This window comes from Coregonus lavaretus, assembly GCF_964263955.1.
Source record: "Coregonus lavaretus genome assembly, chromosome: 3".
Lineage (NCBI taxonomy): Eukaryota > Metazoa > Chordata > Actinopteri > Salmoniformes > Salmonidae > Coregonus > Coregonus lavaretus.
Window position 1 is genome coordinate 58,440,580 of NC_139990.1, and position 23,889 is coordinate 58,464,468.

At 42.2% G+C, this 23,889-nt stretch overlaps 2 protein-coding genes across 4 annotated transcripts in view; both read left to right on the forward strand.

Annotated features, from left to right (window-relative positions):
* The first annotated feature begins 4,474 nt into the window (after positions 1-4,474).
* LOC311114890 (V-type proton ATPase subunit C 1-A) lies at positions 4,475-11,891 on the forward strand. Its single transcript, XM_084157246.1, has 13 exons — positions 4,475-4,622; positions 5,024-5,212; positions 6,895-6,962; positions 7,947-8,032; positions 8,540-8,634; positions 8,886-8,977; positions 9,172-9,270; positions 9,372-9,440; positions 9,615-9,707; positions 9,787-9,880; positions 10,081-10,178; positions 10,356-10,482; positions 10,707-11,891. The coding sequence occupies exons 2-13, from the start codon at positions 5,081-5,083 to the stop codon at positions 10,800-10,802; spliced, it is 1,149 nt and encodes a 382-aa protein (XP_084013372.1). The 5' UTR covers positions 4,475-4,622; positions 5,024-5,080; the 3' UTR covers positions 10,803-11,891.
* A 606-nt stretch (positions 11,892-12,497) lies between these two features.
* The window catches only part of LOC311115830 (protein spire homolog 1-like), a 46,380-nt gene continuing 34,988 nt past the window's right edge, over positions 12,498-23,889 (forward strand). For all 3 annotated transcript variants that reach the window (XM_084157344.1, XM_084157345.1, XM_084157346.1), the window contains exons 1-2: positions 12,498-12,975; positions 20,891-20,919. In XM_084157344.1, coding sequence (XP_084013470.1) covers positions 12,618-12,975; positions 20,891-20,919 — 387 coding nt within the window. In that variant the 5' untranslated portion in view covers positions 12,498-12,617. The remainder of the gene's footprint in view (positions 12,976-20,890; positions 20,920-23,889) is intronic.

Below are 23,889 nucleotides of genomic sequence, written 5' to 3' on the forward strand. Positions count from 1 at the left end.
TGTCTGAACAGCCAACCTGGCAATCCTAAAACGTGTGTCTCCTGCAGCCACAAACCTATGCTGCTCTCTGCATACTGAGATTGTATGTGTTTACATTGTGGTATGGGGTATGATCACCTTTAGAAGTTAGTCATGACTTGTAAGGCTTCGACACACCACCAGCATACCACACATACAGGGTTTCACATGTGCTGTTTATCAGTTGATAGGCTATGTGCATGTGAGAATGACAAGAGCACTTCATGAAATTGTATATTCTGGGAACTGTTTTATTATGTTGTATTTAGAATATATAAAAACAGGCTAAGTTATTGTACCCTTTCTTATTTTCATACACACTGTCTTACATGAATACATATCAGCTGTCTTATTTTGTGGTCAATGTCCATTTTCAGCAACCAGTGTCCACAGTAAGTGTTCCTTTGATCAACATTGGAGGCATCCAGGGGAGAACAATGAATGTTGAAATGAAATATATGGAGAAGTTTTCGTATAGAATAGAGAATAACTGTGTCTGTTTATGCATTACAAATCAAACATTACATTGAAATTCAAACTGTAACAATTAACATAATTTCTTTATAGCTGAGAACAATTATGAGACTAATATTATTGGTTCCATATGATTCTCAATTGGCCCTGATCACTTTGTATTTGAGAATTTAGGTGCAAAGGACCAAATATGATTTAAATTAAGCTTAGGACATGAACCTAGCTCCTATGAATAGCCACCGGTACATAGCTTATGTGCAAAGTCCAAACCCACACGTGGCCTGTTTATCTTAGATAGACGGTGGTTAGAGATGAGTGTAATGTCAGATGAGCTATGGTTATTGGTAAGGGAAAAATACACAATGGTTCTGTTTGTTTTCCTCAAACACAAATGTTGCTTGGCCAATTGTCAAGACTTGAGAGCGAAAGTTTATCCTATGGACCACAACACAAAATAATCAGTTCCGAGCTTTGTGTCTGTTCTCCAAGACTGTAGATGAGGGTATGTATTGAGTCTAATCATAATCACACATAGCATCTAAAGTGGCTTCCAGAAAAACATAATGTTTGATTTCCATTGTTGTGATCATAATAGCCCGGGACACTGAGCACACTTGCGGTCGAAGTGTGTACCGCCCACAGTGAGTGAAAACACTGCAGTGGCGTGCATTGTGCAACTGGAATTCTCATTTGCAAACAGGGGCCAGATTACATCAAAATATCGCCTGACTGAAGCCTAGATTATATACACAGAGTTATTTAGTATGACCAACAGCCAATTGATTTGAACACAATTACTGTTACACCACATATTTTACACACAATGAAAGCTCCATGTTCTTTTATCAGAGGACTCTATGGATTGTGATAATAAATCATAGTGGAACTTCAAAAGAATCAATAAACAATGTATGTTATTGTTCCTATAAAAGGGAAACCTATCTGTTAGGAGGGTTAATTGGTATCCATTATATAGCCTATTTGCCTTTACAAATCACTATACTTACAAATATAATAGTTACATTTGAAGACAAATTAAGGTATTCCTCACAGTTCTTAGATAGTGTTATGTTACACTGCAACAAAGTACAACATCACAAGACTAGTGAACTTAGTGGAAAACTAAATTCTTCATTGAATAACTGGCGTCACAGTGGTTGTCTAAGCGCATGCCCTTTGGTAGGTGAAGTGAATCACTCCATTCTTTGTTGTGTAGTAGAGGTATGGGGAGGTTGAAACGGCTAAATCCAAATGAATACAGTCAATCATTAGTCCCTGCATTATACAATGGGTCTTGATTTAGTACTTGTTTCTAATGCTGTGAGTTACACCATGGTGTTCCAGCCTTCTGCATTTGCCAAAGACTGTTGATGAGTAAAACAACCTCTATACAGACCTTTTCTCTGAGCTGAATCTTGAGCAGGGTCAAATACAAACTGTGTAAATCCAGTCAGTTGACCACAGTAAATAAAAGCTACTGCATTCCGCAAATTTACTATAAAATACCAATATTCTATTCTATTTTATTCTATTCTATATATAAAAAGTGTTTTACAGGTTACAACTCTCTGAATAAACACCTTGAAAAGGAAACTGTAAAAGCACTCCAGTATCCCTCTCTTCTCAAGTCTCTAACATTTTCCTGAAGTCACTGAGTCTGACTCCGGACTTGAGCCTTGGATATGTTGGCCTTGTAACACTAGTATCAGAGAGGTTGACAAATAGATCTAATCTGCCACTGAAACAATAATACAAGATAATGCTTATCTCACACAATTTCCCTCTTTAAAACCTTCCACTCCCTTTCTGCCCTAGACAGTCCATAATAATTCAGACATACTAGATTAGATTTACTGTAATGTCCCTCAGATGGCTCAGAATAACTAGCTGAGGAAATAGAACTAATCTGATTACAGTGAAAGAAACTGGGTCTTGAAAGTTTGTACACAGTATAAGGAATGTGTAGTTGTATAGTATAATGTAATTTACAGTTTAATCATGTTATATTTTTGTAGTAAGATGTATTGTCAGTGTCATGGTCACTCAAACTCATGGGTAAAAGTTCAAACGTGATATGTAAAGTTAAGCACTGTATACAAAGCAACCTGCCTAAATGACTACAGACCCGTAGCACTCACGTCTGTAGCCATGAAGGTAACAACACATCTGCCATGCTGATCCTCAACACGGGGGCCCCTCAGGGGTGTGTGCTCAGTCCCCTCCTGTACTCCCTGTTCACCCATGACTGCATGGCCAGGCACGACTCCAACACCATCATTACGTTTGCCGACGACACAACAGTGGTAGGCCTGATCACTGACAACGATGAGACAGCCTATAGGGAGGAGGTCAGAGACCTGGCCGTGTGGTGCCAGGATATCAACCTCTCCCTCAACGTGATCAAGACAAAGGAGATGATTGTGAACTACAGGAAAAGCAGGACCGAGCACGCCCCGTTCTCATCGACGGGGCTATAGTGGAGCAGGTTGAGAGCTTCAAGTTCCTTGGTGTCCACATCACCAACAAACTATCATGTTCCAAACACACCAAGATAGTCATGAAGAGGGCACAACAAAGCCTATTCCCCGTCAGGAAACTGAAAAGATTTTGCATGGGTCCTCAGATCCTCATAAAGTTCTACAGCTGCACCATCGAGAGCATCCTGACTCGTTGCATCACTGCCCGGTATGGCAACTGCTCGGCCTCCGACCGCAATGCACTACAGAGGGTAGTGCGTACAGCCCATTACATCACTGGGGCCAAGCTTCTTGCCATCCAGGACCTCTATACCAGGTAGTGTCAGAGGAAGGCCCTAAAAATTGTCAAAGGCCAGCCACCCTAGTCATAGACTGTTCTCTCTGCTACCGCACGGCAAGCAGTACCGGAGCGCCAAGTCTAGGTCCAAAAGGCTTCTTAACAGCTTCTACCCCCAAGCCATAAGACTCCTGAACAGCTAATCAAATGGCATTTCACTGTAAGGTCTACACCTGTTCTATTTGAGCATGTGACAAATACAATGTGATTTGACTGGAACTAGAGGGAGGATGTGACATGTTTATGGTGGTAGGACTCAACAACAAACTTGGTGCTCTATTTTTGTGTAATGCTTTGGATATATTAAACCATGTAACTGAGATGGGAATGTTTGAGAATGTTGACATTCATCTTTGAAATACACAAAGTTACAGCAATGACCTTCATCCATAGGTTTTTCAGAGATCTCACACTGTATGACTAACTTGTATTAGAGGCAGTTTTTGTTGAGGACACACTCAGTTAATACCTCTCCTCACATCATCATCACCACTCAATGACCCAGACCCAGTCTGTAGCACAAATGAAAGTGATTACAGTGCACGTGCCCAGACATGTCCCTGTAGACTGGCCTGTGGCCAACAGTGGGCAGCCCACCCTGGTGCCTGGCCTGTCGTTTGATCTGAGGGGTTGGCTGGGCTGGCTCCAGTCAGACCAGGCATTGTATCCCAAACAATGCACCCCAGACCTACTGAACTATAAACATGTCCCTTTGTGGGGTTTTCCTTGAATTCTGAGCAGGGAGACACCCAGAGTCAGGAAACGGCTGGACTCCTGTCCAAATTTAGAACGTCTACACCCCAAATTCCAGCTGACTGGGCATTTGAGACTGTCTGTGTCCTCAGAACTAAGATAACAAGAATGTCACTGAGATTATTGAATATCATAGCCTGTATCCCCACCAGAAGTACAGTACATTATTGAGGGGATCATGCAATTCCAATTCAATGGTTAAAATGACTCATTGTAAATCAATAGCACTCCTAAATTTAAATGGATCAACTGACCCCAACCCTGCTACTTTTTTAAACGATTTCTGTAAAATAAAAAAAATCGTCCTACTCTGTTTTGAAATGTCCATGCTGTAGTACCTCCTCCAAACCAGCTGGGGTCGTCTGTCAAATGTCGTGACGTCAAAAAGATCCCCTCCCCCACGAGAGGCCTTTCTGTTCCTCATCTGATCAGCTGACTTGAATGTGATGCTGCTGGAAAGACCTCTAGTATTACGATTTGATTGGCAATTATGAATATTAAACCTTCGGAATTGTACGGTAGTAATTGATTAGTGTTCGAATAGTTTTGTCATTAGATCTCAGGTAAGAAATTTGAAAACTGTCATTTGTTTTTTTGACTGTAAATCTGCTCGATATCATGTGACACTAGCTAGCTAGCTATGGGTCATGTTTCAATCAACAGAGAATGTCACTTGCAGGAACGTTAGTGAGGTTTAGCTAACGTTAGCAACTTTTAATGTAAAGCATAAGAAGACAAATATCCTTTATCTTGCATGCTTGCTAGCTAACCAGATATATCAGCAGCACGTAAATAAGACAGGTTTGGGGAGACAGAGATTGATTAAATAGCAGTCAATGTTGTCTTCCTAGCATTTATCTACTGATGTGTCAACATGAAATGGAGAATAACGTTGCTATTGATAATACTGTACTACAAATTAAGTCCTGTTGAACAAGTGAAAATGTTTGTTCTTGTTTTACAGCACCCATCTCTGTGCATTCCGTTGTGAGCCTGTAGTGATCAGTGTGTAGCTGTAGCCATGACAGAGTTCTGGTTGATCTCAGCTCCTGGAGAGAAGACATGCCAGCAGACATGGGACCAGATGATGGTGGCCACCACGCGCAACAACAACCTGTCCACCAACAACAAGTTCAACATCCCAGACCTCAAGGTTAGCATGCAGCAGTAGCCATAGATAGTAGCTACTACATTACCATACTAACTTATAGGGCTGGGTGATATATCATGAATACCAGTACAGAGCCACATACCGGTATGGATTATTATTATTTTTAAATAAAAAGTTACTACTTCACTATCAGTTTCTCCTAGTTTGGTTGAGTATAAAATAATCAGAATGGAGAAAGCCAAATAAACACTTGATGAATGAAAATGGCCATATCGCCCAGCCCAACTAACTTATACTGAACAAAAATATAAACGCAACATGTAAAGTGTTGGTCCCATGTTTCATGAGCTGAAATAAAAGATCACAGAAATTTTCCATATGCACAAAATGCTTATTTCTCTCAAATTTGGTGTACAAATTGGTTTACAACCCTGTTAGTGAGCATTTCTCCTTTACCAAGATAATCCATCCACCTGACAGGTGTGGCATATCAAGAAGCTGATTAAACAGCATGATCATTACACAGGTGCACCTTGTGCTGGGGACAACAAAAGGCCACTCTAAAATGTGAATGTCTTTCACACAACACAATGCCACAGATGTCTCAAGTTTTGAGGGAGCGTGCAATTGGCATGCTGACTGCAGGAATGTCCAACAGAGCTGTTGCAGAGAATTTAATGTTAATTTCTGAACCATAAGCTGCCTTTTTAGAGAATTTGGCAGTACATCCAACCGCCCTCACAACTGCAGACCACGTGTAACCACACCAGCCCAGGACCTCCACATCCGGCTTCTTCACCTGCAGGATCATCTGAGGAGGGGGAGGGGGTGTGCTGAGGAGTATTTCTGTCTTTAGAAAAACTCACTCTGATTGGCTGGGCCTAGCTCCCCAGTGGGTGGGCCTGGCTCCCAAGTGGGTGGGCCTACATCCTCCCAGGCCCACCCATGGCTGCGCCCCTGCCCAGTCATGTGAAATCCATAGATTAGGGCCTAATGAATTTATTTCAGTTGACTGATTTCCTTATATGAACTGTAACTCAGTAAAGTCTTTGAAATTGTTGCATGTTGCGTTTTATATTTTTGTTCAGTATACTTACTAGCTCCTCTACATTCCTATGTGAAACAAGGCTTCCACAAAACGTTGCCATAGTGTATTCACAAGTGAAATCATCTTCCTTGTATTACTCCAAAAGTAACTATAGAGAAATAAGTATTGTCCGTTCACTGCTCCCAATAAGTGATCTGTTAATAATGGTATGGGTCAAAGCTTTCTCATTTCATTACTCCAGAAGTGCCATCCATCCTTATAGGATGGTTGATGGTTATCCTCTGTGACCCTACTGACACTGTGTGTCACATTGGGTGGACGGCACCCCACGGTTCTCCTGGAACTGTTTGCAACGCATGAAGGGGTCCCGACCAAAGCGGCGCCATCTAAAGCACACGGGCCCCTGAATGTCACTGCTGGATGACTGACTTTCAGATGTCACTGAGAAAACAAAACGCAGGCAGGCAGCACAACCAAACCCCTAACCTCAGGACTCTCATCCAGTCTTTGCCCTAGTTTGAGTTTGCCCTAGTTTGATCAAAGTCCTCTGGCATCAAGCCAATGAAACCAATGGGCTCACCCCGCTTATAGAATGGGCTTGCCCCGCTATATGAGGGTAGTGGAAACACTGCTCTAATCAAAGCTCTGACATGTTTGGTCCTTTTTGCGTTAACAGGTGGGGACGCTAGATGTGTTAGTTGGGCTGTCGGATGACCTGGCCAAACTGGACTCCTTTATTGAAGGGTAGGCTTTTTACTACACTGCAATTTCCCCTTTGAACATTATGATCACTGTACAAAATATCAAATTCCTTACTATTTATACAGCTTGTCCATTGTGAATGTGTTGTGATAGACATATATTATTTTTGTCAAAGTGCCTCTCAAACCAATGTGAGTCTGTGATGTCTTCAGAGTCCAGTCAGTTCTCTAATCCCTCTGTGGCCCTAACCTTGCTACAGTGAGGAATTTCACACAGACGTGATGCTAGCAGGCCCACAGACTAAAGTTAGCAATTTACAGTTTGGTGACACACCAGCATCTCTTTACTCAGTCATATTTATCCCTCATGACTTGTGTGCTACTGTTGGTTTGAAGTTATTTATAATCCTTGGAAAACCTTGACGTCCAAAAATTCACACGTTCTTCCTGTGTAGACATTGACTCTCAAAAAATGCCAACATTAGCAACCCAATTACCTCTCATAGGGCAATAGCAGCCTTGTTTTGGAACTTGTCTGTAGGAAATTTGAAGATGAGAAAGCTCATGCCAAAGTAACACCTTTACAGACTGATTTTGGATTTGCTTAATCTGACAGCGTTTTTAGGTGTCAGTTGTCTAGACAAACAAGCCTAAGGCTTATTGACATCAACCATACTGTCATTGCATGGAATTGAGTTTTTTTTCCATCAGCCACTGATCACACCAATTGGATTGTAAGCATATCAAGTATTATCTGCATAATTTTGGCTCAGGGAAGGCAACTACAGTGCTAAACAACAAAATAGTTACAGTCTATTTCTGTGAATAATAAGTGTTGAATAACAGTTGTTAGTCTGGTGCTGTAGACTATAGATAGATGAACACTCATACCCAGCCCAATGAACAGTCTGCTTGGACTTCAATGTCTTGAGCAGAGTGCTATATGAAAGCATGGTATATTCCCCTTTTGATGTGAGGGCTTGCTGACTGCGGCCTGATTGTGTGAATGTCTCCTGGCTGTTGACAGTGTGGTGAAGAAGGTGTCTCAGTACATGGCTGATGTGTTGGAGGACAGCCGAGACAAAGTCCAGGAGAACCTGCTGGCCAACGGAGGTACTTATCATCACATACAAGTTGCTCATATGAAAACAATGGAGGCAGTTATCATCATAGAAATATAATTACTAGAACGGACATTCCCATTTAACTTAGTCATTCTATTTCTATCATTATCATCACATACAAGTTACTCATATGAAAACAATGGAGGACATTGGAGATTAGCTAGTTAGTTATCATCACATACAAATGGCTCCTCTGGAAAAAAAAAAATGAATCCAGGAAGTGTGCTGCTACCTCTACTGTTCACATTGATTGACTAAGCAATTATCCTTTTTACCTGTTGTTAATACTAAATACTAAAGAAATACCAGCACATTTAGAAATGGTTGATTAGCAATTATCCTTATAACTTGTTCTTAATACTAAGGAATTACCAGCACATTTAGAAATGGTTGATTAGAGTATCTTACAATTAACCATAAAGCCATGCATCATAATGTAAAAACAACATTTTTACAAGTCCTGCCCAGAATAACAATGCCTTGATTCCCTCTCCAGTGGATCTGGTGACCTACATCACACGGTTTCAGTGGGACATGGCCAAGTACCCCATCAAGCAGTCACTGAAGAACATCTCTGATATCATATCCAAGGCAAGTCTTTCTCCCACCCTCCTCATCTGATTCTCTTGATAATTAGTTAGACGGAAACCCTTTTTTATAACTGTCAGGTAGTCATCATTTTGATAGCACATGAAGGTATATAACTATCAATAAGTAAATAATATTTGAATGGTATCAATCAACTGTATTTTCTCTACCTCTTGAGTAAATCTGTTGTTGAACACTGTGCACAGTTTTTACATGGGTTGTATTCTGAGTACTTGACCTCTTCCTCTCTACAGCAAGTAAGCCAGATTGACAACGACCTGAAGGCCAGAGCGTCTGCCTACAACAACCTGAAAGGGAACCTGCAGAATCTGGAGAGGAAGAACGCGTGAGTCAAGTTTTGCTTGAGGGCATTACTATATTTTCCACTGAAGCTAATCTATGTCTTCAGTGAGAATGATATTTGAACCAGTGTTGTTGAGGAAAAGTCTTCCAATGCATATTTGCTTTGTTCAGTTGTTTCTTTCAACATTTGTTTACATTATCATAAATATATAATACAATACCATGTTGTGTCTGTAGGGGGAGCCTGCTGACCAGGAGTCTGGCTGACATTGTCAAGAAGGAGGACTTTGTGATTGACTCAGAGTATCTGATCACTATGCTGGTGGTTGTACCAAAGTAAGTACTACTTTTTTGCAATTTACAACAGTTTCATATTTCATAGCAGGCCCATTTTTTATAGCAGCTGTTTGCTATCTAACAATTCTGGATGCTTCTAGGACAAGTTATGCTGACTGGCAGAAGACCTATGAAACGCTGTCTGAAATGGTGGTACCCCGATCCACTAAGTAAGTATATAGGAGATTCAGAGCCCATGGTGAATGCATGTTAAAATAACTACTTCAGTAGTCTATTCAATCCATGTCTTTCATATCTCTTTTAGTATTTTCTGCTCATGAAGTGGTTTCATTGTGAGTCCATCATGCCTGTGTGACTGTGTTCTGCTTGTCCCATTATTACAGCCTGCTATTTGAGGACCATGACAGTGGTCTGTTCAGCGTCACCCTATTCAGGAAGGCCATCGATGACTTCAGACACAAGGCCAGAGAGAACAAGTAAGACCCCCCCCCCCCCCACACACACACACACACACACACTCTTCTCCATATGTAATTGTCTTGCTGTTTCTATCAGGTACACAGTCAGGGACTTCCAGTACAACGAGCAGGAGATGAATGCGGACAAAGAGGAGATGACACGTCTCTCCACAGACAAGAAGAAGCAGTTTGTAAGTCATATGACGGGGAATATGATGCCTGACCAAGGTATATGTGATGGAAACATTACACTGTAAAGAAATGTTTCATTGCAAGTACACTTAGTGTTCGGACATCCCTGCGGGTAGGTGGGTGAAACTATTGGACAGTACCAGCTACAGAGTCGGGTGGATGGAGCCTCTAACCCTAAGTGTTATTTTCCCTCTGTCAGGGGCCACTGGTGCGATGGCTGAAAGTGAACTTCAGTGAGGCCTTCATCGCATGGATTCACATCAAGGCTCTGAGGGTCTTTGTGGAGTCAGTCTTAAGGTATGACGATCACACTATACTAACAGTCGTCCAATTGTTAGATGTTTGTAGTGCGTGACAAGATGCTTGTAGTGACAAGAAGTAAACCTGAATAAAAAAACTAACAAATATATCTCAAACTGACTGTGTGCTGTGCCTGCTGTTAGTGATGTAACTGCTCTGCCCCTGCTCCCACAGATATGGGCTGCCTGTGAACTTCCAGGCCATGCTGCTCCAGCCCAACAAGAAGAACATGAAGAAACTGAGGGAGGTTCTCAATGACCTATACAAACACCTGGACAGCAGCGCTGCAGCTGTCATCGATGTGAGTAATTAGACCTGATATATACCCGTTGTGTCCAGATGAATACCTGTTGTATCTTTGTAGTAACAAATGTTGTGTATTAAAAATTCCGGTACATTAGCTAAATCAGATTTTATATTGTCTGGTTCAGCAGACCTGTTAGACAACCACATTATCCCTGTCGTGTTAATGTTATTTACCGTGTAAGCTAATGGTCTCTGTCATGTTTCTTTATTCCCTTGTAGTCTGCCATGGATATCCCTGGTCTGAACCTGAGCCAGCAGGAGTACTACCCTTATGTTTACTACAAGATAGACTGCAACATGCTGGACTTCAAATAGATTTTCACTGTACCTGACTCCTCTGTTCTGTCTTGTCTTTATGCTTACCGACTAACTTGTGTTTTCCCGTAAATCTTTCTCCCGGTTTTGCTCTTTTCCCCGTTCTCTGCTCTGCTATCTGCTCTCCTCTCCTCTAATCCTCCTCTCTTCTGCTTTGCTCATGTCTGGGTGATACTGTTTTTCCTTGCTCTCCTCAGATGTGCATGCTCATTCCTTGTGGTTTAAAGCACTTAAAGTGACCCCTCCATTTGTACAAACTGAGGACAAACAATGGCTTGATGTTAATTTTGTTTGTTTTGTTTACAGATTTTTTTGAAAACTGCATAATCAAAGTACACTGTATTTTAAGGCCCAGTGCAGTCAAAAACGTGATTTTTCCTGTGTTTTATATATATTCCCACACTGAGGTTGGAAAGAAATTGTGGCATTATGATAATGCTGTTTTAGTGTAAGACGGACTCAAATTTCAGCCTGTTTTGGTGGGATGGAGTTTTGGCCTGACTGGTGATACATTCATTAATAGACCAATAAGAAAGTGTTCCAAACCTCTCTGCCAATAACAGCTAGTTTTCAGTTTTCCCATCCCCACTCCAAAACAGTCCTAGTAAAATTCTTGCTAGAGAAATTGATCTTGCTAAAATGCCATTTTTTTGTTACTTTTTGACAATTTTAATTGAAAACAATCACAGTATTTCATTGTTACCCAGAAATTATTTGATATCGAGATAAAATGGCTGCATTGGGCCTTTAACTATGTGCTGAAACGAATGAGCTCTCTAAATATCTATTTATGGTAGTTTATGCATTTTCAATCATTCCACATCTGTGTTGTGCATATTGATAGCTACATCTTTGAGTGATACTATTCATAGTTACTTGTATATGTGAGAAATGTGTTATTTTACCTGCACATCCAAGCACATCTGGTACGTGTTCATGAGGTATTGGTTCACCTTGGCAACAAATAGTGTTACAAAGATGCTATAAATATTTGTGTGTTGTCGCATGTTGTGTATATTTGATGTTAAAATATATATATATATATGTATGTGTAAGCATTATGTATGCCATAAATAGATAAACAGTCAATATGATGAAAATGGTCTGTGATTGGGGTTAGGGTTTGTCTGTGTTGGTAGGCTATATCGGTAGGTAAGGTTGTAAAAATTACATATTGACAACATATTAGAATGAATGGCCTGGCCCTGTAGGAATCTTTCACGTTTACAGTTGTGAGAGAAAGAGAGTGAGTCATGCTCGGCTTCTGCAGAACTAAGGGCAGGGTAGTTAGTGGAAGTTCCTCCATAGAGAAGTAGGAATGCACATAGCCCTTAAGAAATCACTACCTTCAAACATTAATATGAGGAATTCAATATGAATAGAAATGTGCACCCAAATCCATCATTGAGAAATATTTGTTTGAGAGCAAAACATAATTGCCAGAGTAGCCTACACATTGCCTAGATGTATTCACATACACTGTACTCGTATCAAATTGGCCAGTAGATGGCACAAAATAACAGGGAAAGTGGGAAATAAATTGGCTGCGCATGTCATATGTATGCGTTCCTCTGAAGTCGACCGAAACCTAACAGGCGTTCAGACCATGCAAACACCGTCATATGACTGGCACCCATAAGAAAACACTGCAAGGCGGAGGAAATAATAATAATTGTCGGTGGTTGTGCTGCTGTTGCGAGGGACAGGGAACCGCAGGTTTTCCGATGTTTTCAGGCTGCCCGGATCGTTTGTTTATCTGCGGCTCCCGGTTTATTCGTGTCATCACTGGCCCTTCTCGGTCGATAGAATGAAAGGATGGCCAAGCGGCGAGATGCGGACGAGAAGAGCGGAGAGCTGATCGGCCCTACTGCGGTCCAGCGAGATGAGCCGCCGTATCCCGGGCTGGCAAAAATGGACGGAATGGAAGAAAGAGGGGTAGATGAACTGTCTTTGGAGGAGATTTTAATGCTCTACAGCCAACCGATAAATGAAGAGCAGGCTTGGGCAGTGTGTTACCAATGCTGCATAAACCTGGCTCAGGGACATAGGAGGAGGAATTCTGGCCCAGTTGCCGATGCATCAGTGGTGGATACTGCGAAAAGGATTGAGGGACCGCGGGATGTGAGGATTCAGAAAGACGGAGCTGTCAAATTACAATATGAAGGCTGTGATGGTAGGTACAATAATTATGTAATGATGATGTTTTTGCAATGCATTTATGATTTTTTCTGTCTAATTTTTTCATTTCTCCAACACATTGGTAATATTACCAGTTCCTAGAATGAGAAAATCTGTAATAATTTTTTATTTATGTAGAAATGAGGTCAACAAGGCAGCTGCATACCGACAGTTAGATTAATATGTCATGCTTTCCTATTGTTGGCGATTGCATTTAGTCAGCTGGCTGAGCTGTTGTTGTTTTTCCCAGTCACACATCACATGTTCATGTTCATCATTCACACTCCATAAAATAGCCTATTGAGATGAAAAAACAACATATTTCCATGGCACAATTTGTTGCTGAGTGACACACAGTGCATTCGGAAAGTATTCAGACCCCTTGACTTTTTCCACATTTTGTTACCTTACAGCCTTATTCTAAAATGGATTAAATACAAAAACATCCTCATCAATCTACACAGAATACCCCAAAATGACAAAGCGAAAACAGGTTTTTTGAAATGTTTACAAATTTTTTACAAATAAAAAAACAGAAATACCTTATTTACATAAGTATTCAGACCCTTTGCTATGAAACTCGAAATTGAGCTCAGGTGCATCCTGTTTCCATTGATCATCCTTGAGATGTTTCTACAACTTCATTGGAGTCCACCTGTGGTAAATTCAATTGATTGGACATGAGTTGGAAAGGCACACACCTGTCTATATAAGGTCCCACAGTTGACAGTGCATGTCTGAGCAAAAACCAAGCCATGAGGTCGAAGGAATTGTCCCTAGAGCTCCGAGACAGGATTGTGTTGAGGCACAGATCTGGGGAAGGGTACCAAACTAATTTCTGCAGAATTGAAGGTCTCCAAGAACACAGTGGCCTCCATCATTCTTAAATGGAAGAAGTTTGGAACCACCAAGACTCTTCCTAGACCTGGCTACCCGGCCAAACTGAGCAATCGGGGGAGAAGGGCCTTGATCAGGGAGGTGATCAAGAACCCGATGGTCACTCTGACATCACTCCAGAGTTCCTCTATGGAGATGGGAGAACCTTCCAGAAGGACAACCATCTCTGCAGCACTCCACCAATCAGGCTTTTATGGTAGAGTGGCCAGATGGAAGCCACTCCTCAGTAAAATGCACATGACAGCCCACTTGGAGTTTGCTAAAAGGCACCTAAAGTACTCTCAGACCATAAGAAACAAGATTCTCTGGTTTGATGAAACCAAGATTGAACTCTTTGGCTTGAATGCTAAGCGTCACATCTGGAAGAAACCTGGCACCATCGCTACAGTGAAGCATGGTGGTTGCAGCATCATGCTGTGGGGATGTTTTTCAGCGGCAGGGACTGGGAGACTAGTCAGGATCGAGAGAAAGATGAACGGAACAAAGTACAGAGAGATCCTTGATGAAACTCTGCTCCAGAGTGCTCAGGACCTCAGACTGGGGCGAAGGTTCACCTTCCAACAGGACAACGACCTTAACCACACAGCCAAGACAACGCAGGAGTGGCTTTGGGACAAATCTCTGAATGTCCTTGAGTGGCCTAGCCAGAGCCCAGACTTGAACCCAATCGAACATCTCTGGAGAGACCTGAAAATAGCTGTGCAGTGACGCTCTCCATCCAACCTGACAGAGCTTGAGAGGATCTGCAGTAGGCTACCTTGATAGGCTACATGTGAGTGACTGGAAGATGTGGCCCCTTATCAACATCTTTTTTTGTAAACTTTTTTTTAAATTGAGTGCTTTCACTGCCACAAAGACCCTCAACCAATGGTATGACTGCATGATAGCCTCAAGCCACATCATCATCATCATCATCATGATCATCATCATCACTGTAGTCATCGAGGGACTTATGCCCTAACAGCTAGGGCCTAGCTAAACTGTTGACATTGTCTTGTGTCACACCTGATATGACACAGCAAGTGATGTGTGTAGTCTGGGTGTGTCTTTGAAATTGCCTGGCTACCTATACTCCTTGCTCCGGCCAAATGCTATGCCTGTTACGTTAGGTTACCCTTCACCGAATGCAAACGCATTCGGAGAATCTGATTGGTCCAATGGGTTGGGCCAAAGCCAGAACAAACATGGGTAAAGCGGTGGCTTGAAAATGTGTCATTGGCTTTCATACTCTGATAGGGCGGCAGGTAACCTAGCGGTTAGCAGGTAGCCTAGCGGTTAAGACCGTTGGGACTACTGGTTCGAGCCGACTTGGTGAAAAATATGTTGATGTGCCCTTGAGCAAGGCACTTAACCATAATTGCTCCTGTAAGTCGCTCTGGATAAGAGCGTCTGCTAAATGACTAAAATGTAAAATGTAATTGGTTAAAGATGATCCAATCGCTGATGACTTTGTTTTGGTCAACGCCCCTCGTCACCACAAACAACTTAAATGATGGCAGTCTCAGACTAAAGTATGTAGCCAACAACAGAGCAGCGGAATAATTTAGAGTGAGTTGTCAGGCTGCCAATGAAAGTGACTACAAGTAATGTGTCTTGTCTTGCATGTGGAGAGTTCCTGTCGGTCTTCCTCCTCGCTAGTATCCTGTAATCAGATTCCCAGATAGCAGACTCTATTTCAACCGGAATATGTCTTTATTTATTTACCCATGGTGTCACAGGGAAGCTGTAGCCTAGCTCTTACTCACTTACACACCCTGAGTCAATTTGATGGCTTACTGGCTTTGGACTCAATGTACTCCATGCTTAATCAGCTTTTTTACATTTACATTTGAGTCATTTAGCAGACGCTCTTATCCAGAGTGCATACATTTTCATACTTTTTCGTACTGGTCCCCAGTGGGAATCAAACCCACATCCCTGGCGTTGCGAGCACCATGCTCTACCAACTGAGACACACGGGACCTTTTTGATATTTATGAATGGAGTGTGCATAGTAATGGTGGCATTTGTGGTGTACTGTATATTATTTGCCATGCCTGGCAATCTATTAGTAACTCAGCAATAGTAATGGGGGATGGGAGGTTTTGCATGGTTCGCTACTGGTCTGAGGATGGCTACCCTACATGCAGTGGCGGCTCCTGAAAAAATTCTCAGGGGGGGCAATTTTTCTGATGATTTAGGTGACCTACACACATTTTAAAAAAGATATGTCCAGCAACAACATGAAGACAGGGGCAGCATATAAGTCAATGCCAGAAGCATTTATTGACTGATCTCAAAAGTGTTGGCTTACAAAAGCAAAATAAGTTCTCACAGTAAAAATAATCAAGGGTGTTCTTTCACATTCCTCAACACTGCATAAACAATATGCATTTCCATAAACAAATGAAATATCAGCTGAAAATACAGCATCTTGGTATTTGTTCAGATTGCAGGATCAACAAGAGCTTTTACCACATTTTTTGCCTCATGGTTGAATTGGAAATATGTGCACCTGAGCATAATTCACAACAAGCAAGCAGGAGCTTTTGATAGAGGCTACTGAAAACATTGATGCAAGTTATTGGTAATAAGAAATTTTTATAGACTTCCATATTCTGCCCTCTTGTATAGATTTGTGAAAATGAACAGTGATAGACATTTTGCCTGAAAACAGAATTTGAAAATAGTTTATAGAAAAGGTAAACACAGCTATCTGTATGGCTTTGTAAAAATGAACAACCATATTCTGGCCAATTGTATAGATTTGTAAATATGAACAACCATATTCTGGCCAATTGTATAGATTTGTAAAAATGAACATGAACAGATTATTTATTTATTTTTACTTTTTTTTAAAATGAAAAATAACTATTTTAAACAACATCAACTGTGAACTGATTTGGGCGTGTGTGTGTTAAAGAGACAGACAGGGAGGGACAAAGAGAGAGAGAGGCTACATTACTTGTACTGAAACTGTTCTCTTCTCTCTTTCAATGCAGCAAAGCGGTCAATGACTTTCTCATTGAAATCAGGCATGCTGAGGACTAGTTCCCTCTCCATGGAAAGCATGGCCAGTGCATTCAGACGTTCCTGGCCCATTGAATTTCGCAGGAATGTCTTAACTCGTGTCAAAGTTGAGAAACATCTCTCAGCTTCAGCTGTTGTCATGGGAGTAGTTATGAGGATGTTCAACAGAGTCACAGTCTCAGAGAACGTCTCCTGGAGGTTGTAGCTCATGAGAACCTGGTACAGTGCCAGTGCACCACAGTTTGACTTTCTCGTCGTCGGCAAAAAGACCGTTCAGTCTCTCCAAAAGCACACTGGCGATTGAGACTGAGGTTGATTCCGAGATGGGAAGGAACTCAAAAAAGCGCTCCTGCACTTTGTGGTTGCTATCTATGTACCTCAGCACAAGCACCAGCTGTGTCTGTGTAGAAACGTCCGTGGTCTCGTCAGCTTGGATAGCTACGAAGTTCGCCGACTTCACCTCCTCCACAATATGTTCCCTCATGACCGCTAGCATACACTCCAGTAGCTCGTTTTGAATGGTCTTTGATGTGAACTTCTTTCAAAGAGACAATCGAGTTGCACTGAAGGCTAGCCATCTTGATAGTAGTACGTGAATTGATTGACGCTGCTACCCGCTCTTTTCTTAGTTACGTTCATGGTTATGTTACGTATGACGAAAGCGCGTAAGTGCAAGCCCTCAGAAACCCATAGAGATTGTATTGAAAGCTCTGATATTTGAAAAAAAAAGATTTTACATGAGAGTCTATGAGATACTTCTGGGGCGATTTTCAACCTGACTGAAATCGCCCCAAAAGGGGCGGGGCCATTTGAAGCACGACTTTAGCCTGATTGGACATTTAGTGGCAGATCAGACGTCTAGATTAGAACACTGATAACTACTGTTGCCGTGATATAATTGATTAGAAAAAAAATCCCTTCCTTTTCCCGTTTGGCAGTGCGTCGCCCATATCGCCTTAATGAACACACCGCCCCTGCCTACATGCAATGCTGTTACTAAATGTGTTATCATCACATGTGTTATTACACTTTATTAATCTGTGATTATTACATTGATATGACTAAAGCTAATCATCTGTTGAGTTAATGTAGATAGGCTAACGTCATTCTAAAGACGCCTTACTTTTTCTGGTGCCTTAAATCCATTATGATATCTTTCTACACTTATTTGTTACATCATATCCATATTTTATGGATTCTCAGAAGGACTGACCACTCTGATGTCTGGTTAACTGGGCTACAGAGCACAGGGTCTCCCCCCAGCTGTGTTCAGAGACAGAGAGATAAAGAGAGAGACACAGACAGACAGAGACATACAGAAAGAAAAACTGAGCGCGAGCATTCTTCCAACCTATTTGTCACAGACCCACCAACCTTGTCCCTGTTCCCACTGACCAAATAGATGTGCCACAAAATGTAGCTACTCTAACTCAATTTTCCCAGTTTCCTGATCTTACCCAGATTGTTAACATTTGTCATAATGTTTACTGTGTCCTCGCTGTTGTTTAGATTGTCACGCTGTAGCTCTGTGCTGGATAATGCACTGCACGAGAGAGAGAGAGAGAGAGAGAGAGAGAGAGCACAGGTTAAGGAGGAAAGGGAAAGTGATTTCCTCCTCTCTCTGTGTGTCTTAGGCCTTGTATTGAGCATCTTCCAGGTCTCTGTATCATATTTCTTTCCCTCAGTGATGAAGCCAGTTTGTGTGAGAATAACAGGATTTGGCCATTGTCTGTTTCCTGCATGACAGTAACAAAAGCAAATTGTTTTGTCTTACTTTGAGTGTCAAAATAAGCCTTGTTCCTCTAGGTTTCTTCCTAGGTTCCTGCCTTTCTAGGGAGTTTTTCCTAGCCACTGTGCTTCTTTCTGCATCTGCATTGCTTCCTCTTTGGGGTTTTAGGCTGGGTATCTGCATAGCACTTTGTGACAACTGCTGATGTGAAAAGGGCTTTATCAAATAAATTGGATTTGAAAATAAGCACCGTTGGTTTAGTCGCAGATTCAAGGACGTTGGTTGTGAGTACAAGTTGGTCTGTTGACGTCCTGAAATATTAGGCCTCCATCTTGTTTTTTTTTTCATCAATGAATGGGGCAGTCACGAGCAAATGATTTGAACATGTTGTTTTGCATGATGTTGCAATACAATAGAGCGTGTCATTGTGTATGTGGAGAGGGTCATCGTACATAATCTGCTTGGCCACATTATTGAAGATTTAGGCCTAACCCAGAGGTGTGTTGAATGAAGTGTATTGATTAATTTTAGCTGTGTGTATGCGGGCAAAGTCAGAGGCAGGGACAGTGACTGACTGGCAGAGGTAGAGGTAGAGGCAGTGACAGAGACTGACTGGCAGAGGTAGAGGTAGAGGCAGAGGCAGAGGCAGAGGCAGAGGCAGAGGCAGAGGCAGAGGCAGAGGCAGAGGCAGAGGCAGAGGCAGAGGCAGAGGCAGAGGCAGACTGGCAGAGGCAGAAGCAGTGACAGAGACTGACTGGCAGAGGTAGAGGCAGTGACAGAGACTGACTGGCAGAGGTAGAGGCAGTGACAGAGACTGACTGGCAGAGGTAGAAGAAGTGGCAGAGACTGACTGGCAGAGGTAGAGGCCAAGGCAGTGACTGACTGGCAGAGGTAGAGGCAGAGGCAGGGACAGAGATTGATTGGCAGAGGCAGTGAGAGAGGCAGAGACAGGGTGTAATCAGTAGTTACATGCCACCAACCAAGTGGTGTGAATTAACTGCTGCTTTCATTAACTGTGACCCAGTTAATGATGTTGTCTTCACAACACATTCCTCAATCTTCTTCTTCTTCTTCTTCTTCTTCTTCTTCTTCTTCTTCTTCTTCTTCTTCTTCTTCTTCTTCTTCTTCTTCTTCTTCTTCTTCTTCTTCTTCTTCTTCTTCTTCTTCTTCTTCTTCTTCTTCTTCTTCTTCTTCTTCTTCTTCTTCTTCTTCTTCTTCTTCTTCTTCTTCTTCTTCTTCTTCTTCTTCTTCTAAAAAGGGTTCTTCAAAGGGTTCTCCTATGGGAACAGCCGAAGAACCCTTTTAGTTCTTCAAGGGGTTCTCCTATGGGGACAGCCGAAGAACCCTTTTAGGTTCTAGATAGCTCCTTTTTTTCTAAGAGTGTATAAAGAATCCTGGCCCTATTAACTACTGTGCTACAGCATATAGGCAAGGTTAGTCCCCATGGTAGTCAATCTGTGTTATAATGCACTTGTGTTGTACTTTACCTATTTTGCTCAAAATGGTGGTTCCGCCTCACTTGATTAAACAGCTTTCATTTTCTGACGGTCTGATAATAATAATCTTGTTTGACTGAGCATATTATTTTCATGGCTGATGGCCACTTAGTGTTGAGTTTCCTCCATCATGGAGTCACCGGAGCCTTTGTTGCTTGTCGACCTTCTGACTCAGGCTGATCAGCGTTCGAGTTCCCAGAGAGTTGCCATGGCAACTGCAGTCAGCAGCCCAGGGGTGGTTCATGTGAGAGACCTACATGCATACAGTATCCCATAACATATAGCCACAGATGAAATCAATAAAACAGATAAAGGGGGAAAACACTGCAGGTTCAGTAAGATTGTTCAGGCTGTATCTGAGGTGTTAACCTGTTAACCATGTTAAAACTGACACCTCAAATGCTGTTTCCTCTGCAGACGTTGTCATATTGGATTATCGACACAAATGCATCTGTCCTTCAGATACAGTGTATGGAAACATTCTGAGTGAACCCGTAGCATGGTTTTAACATTTAATTGACCTGCAATTGATTGAATTGTGGCCTCAGTTTTAGATACAGTAAAGGTTTAGCATGAACAATACATGCTTCTCTTTTGACATGAAAGGGTGTGCTGGTTGGACCAGTTGTTAACATCTTAGAGTTCATCATGTTTGCATAAGCCCTTCTGAGCCACAAATAGTTTCACATCGATTTCATAACCAAGACAATGTATTTTAAGTTGCTTCGCTTTAGTCATATATTCCCTGTTGATCACAACTTTCCTCTTTCTCTCCACAGGTAAATCCATCCCAGCCACATCAACAGAGGTGAGTGGCATGTTTCTGACTTCCTTGTTTCTGGGAAGATGTCTGTAATAATATGAATGAGAGATGGACCGACAGTGTTCCAATGGAATTATATCTGGCGTAACTGGGCCGGCAACAGTCACAATGGTGGATGGATACTATCTGCATAGTCCCCTGTAGCTCAGTTGGTAGAGCATGGCGCTTGCAACGCCAGGGTTGTGGGTTCGTTTCCCACGGGGGGCCAGTATGAAAAATGTATGCACTCACTAACTTTAAGTCGCTCTGGATAAGAGCGTCTGCTAAGTGACTAAAATGTAAAAATGTAAATGTAAATCTGTACAAGCATAGGGTGTGTTAATCCTGTTTGATGACATGTCTGACACGCAACCTGCTGCCAGGGGCATTGTGGTGGTGGTTTTACTAGTACTTTACCATACTGTCTGTGCACACCTCATTCACAACATCTAGCTCAGAGGTTAGTCTAGAGCGAATGGATATGACCACACCTACACTATGTGTAACATGGGACTGTCATTGACAGTGAGGCAATTTCAAATACAGTAGCAGTCATTCACTAAAACAAGAAAATCTGAAAAAAATATGTACCATAACACCTATAACAAAATCTTATCGGTAGTGTTGAAAGAGTCTATTTGGAACTCAGTGATAGATAGACCTACACTACAGACTCTCTAAGCTCTCAGCTGGTCTGACTGACTGGGCTGGCGAAATTAATGTCACCATGCGAGCTCTCCCCTTTGATGTTGACTCTGGGTGACATTTAAAGAGCTAATTAGAGCGCTATATTGTAATTTACCTTCCCAGCAACCTCTTCTCAGCCTCTTCATCCAGCTGATATGGTGATGGGAATAGTTAAATTCCATTCAATAGAACTTTATTTATCCTCTCAGGGGCAAACAACAGTGCTGTTCAAGTAGTCTCGCACACAGCCTGGGGAGGAGTGTACTGCTCAAGAGTAGCAATAGCTATTGTTCTCTGTGTATCAGGTGATGTGGCTAGCTAGCATATGTGTGTGTTAGTACGTCATCATCATTACCACCAGGCTAGTAGTATTAGAGCACATGATATGAGGAATTTATTAAGGTTAAATTTGTTTTGACATCAATTAAACTATTTACCATCAATGTCCTAAATGACTGCAGCTTACTCTGTGTCTTGCATGTATTCAGGTTAAATATATTGTTGAGCTCCTGATGCAGACCAATAATCTGTCTTCAGTGGGGTGGAACTTTGGGAGTCCTGGAGTAGTGTGGGATTGCCTGCTAATGGATCTCTGGTAGCAGATGGAGAGAGAATAGAACACACACACACTGAGACTCTCTCTCTGTCACTCGCTTTCTGAAACTGTGAGTGAGAAGCTGCAGTGAAACTGCATCAACAAAATCCCTGCTAAGCTGCTTTACAGCAGAGTTGGGTTCTACTAGTGTAGTCAGTCAGTGTGTGATGTGTTGTGTGAGAGCCTGGCTGAGGAAAAGAAAGTACTGGAAAGTTCCACTCCAACACCCTCTTCTGACTGCCACCATATCACTGCAGATCCAGCAACGTCTTATTACATTACAGCTCCGGTGTGGGTGTGTTTGTGGGTGTGTTTGTGGGTGTGCGTGGATGCGTGCGTGTGTGGACAATTTAGTTCAGAAACATTGGTCGTGATTGGATCACATCACTTCCCCAACACTGTCACTGATGTGATTCAATCTCTACAATGCTGCTGCCTGACACTGAACTACACTGGGGAGAACAAGTATTTGATACACTGCCGATTTTGCAGGTTTTCCTACTTACAAAGCATGTAGAGGTCTGTAATTTTTATCATAGGTACACTTCAACTGTGAGAGACGGAATCTAAAACAAAAATCCAGAAAATCACATTGTATGATTTTTAAGTAATTAATTTGCATTTTATTGCATGACTTAAGTATTTGATACATCAGAAAAGCAGAACTTAATATTTGGTACAGAAACCTTTGTTTGCAATTACAGAGATCATACGTTTCCTGTAGGTCTTTACCAGGTTTGCATACACTGCAGCAGGGATTTTGGCCCACTCCTCCATACAGACCTTCTCCAGATCCTTCAGGTTTCGGGGCTGTCGCTGGGCAATACGGACTTTCAGCTCCCTCCAAAGATTTTCTATTGGGTTCAGGTCTGGAGACTGGCTAGGCCACTCCAGGACCTTGAGATGCTTCTTACGGAGCCACTCCTTAGTTGCCCTGGCTGTGTGTTTCGGGTCGTTGTCATGCTGGAAGACCCAGCCACGACCCATCTTCAATGCTCTTACTGAGGGAAGGAGGTTGTTGGCCAAGATCTCGTGATACATGGCCCCATCCATCCTCCCCTCAATACGGTGCAGTCGTCCTGTCCCCTTTGCAGAAAAGCATCCCCAAAGAATGATGTTTCCACCTCCATGCTTCACGGTTGGGATGGTGTTCTTGGGGTTGTACTCATCCTTCTTCTTCCTCCAAACACGGCGAATGGAGTTTAGACCAAAAAGTTATATTTTTGTCTCATCAGACCACATGACCTTCTCCCATTCCTCCTCTGGATCATCCAGATGGTCATTGGCAAACTTCAGACGGGCCTGGACATGCGCTGGCTTGAGCAGGGGGACCTTGCGTGCGCTGTAGTATTTTAATCCATGACGGCGTAGTGTGTTACTAATGGTTTTCTTTGAGACTGTGGTCCCAGCTCTCTTCAGGTCATTGACCAGGTCCTGCTGTGTAGTTCTGGGCTGATCCCTCACCTTCCTCATGATCATTGATGCCCCACGAGGTGAGATCTTGCATGGAGCCCCAGACCGAGGGTGATTGACCGTCATCTTGAACTTCTTCCATTTTCTAATAATTTCTAAAGGCCTTGTGCAGGTCTACAATTTTATCACTGATGTCCTTACACAGCTCTCTGGTCTTGGCCATTGTGGAGAGGTTGGAGTCTGTTTGATTGAGTGTGTGGACAGGTGTCTTTTATACAGGT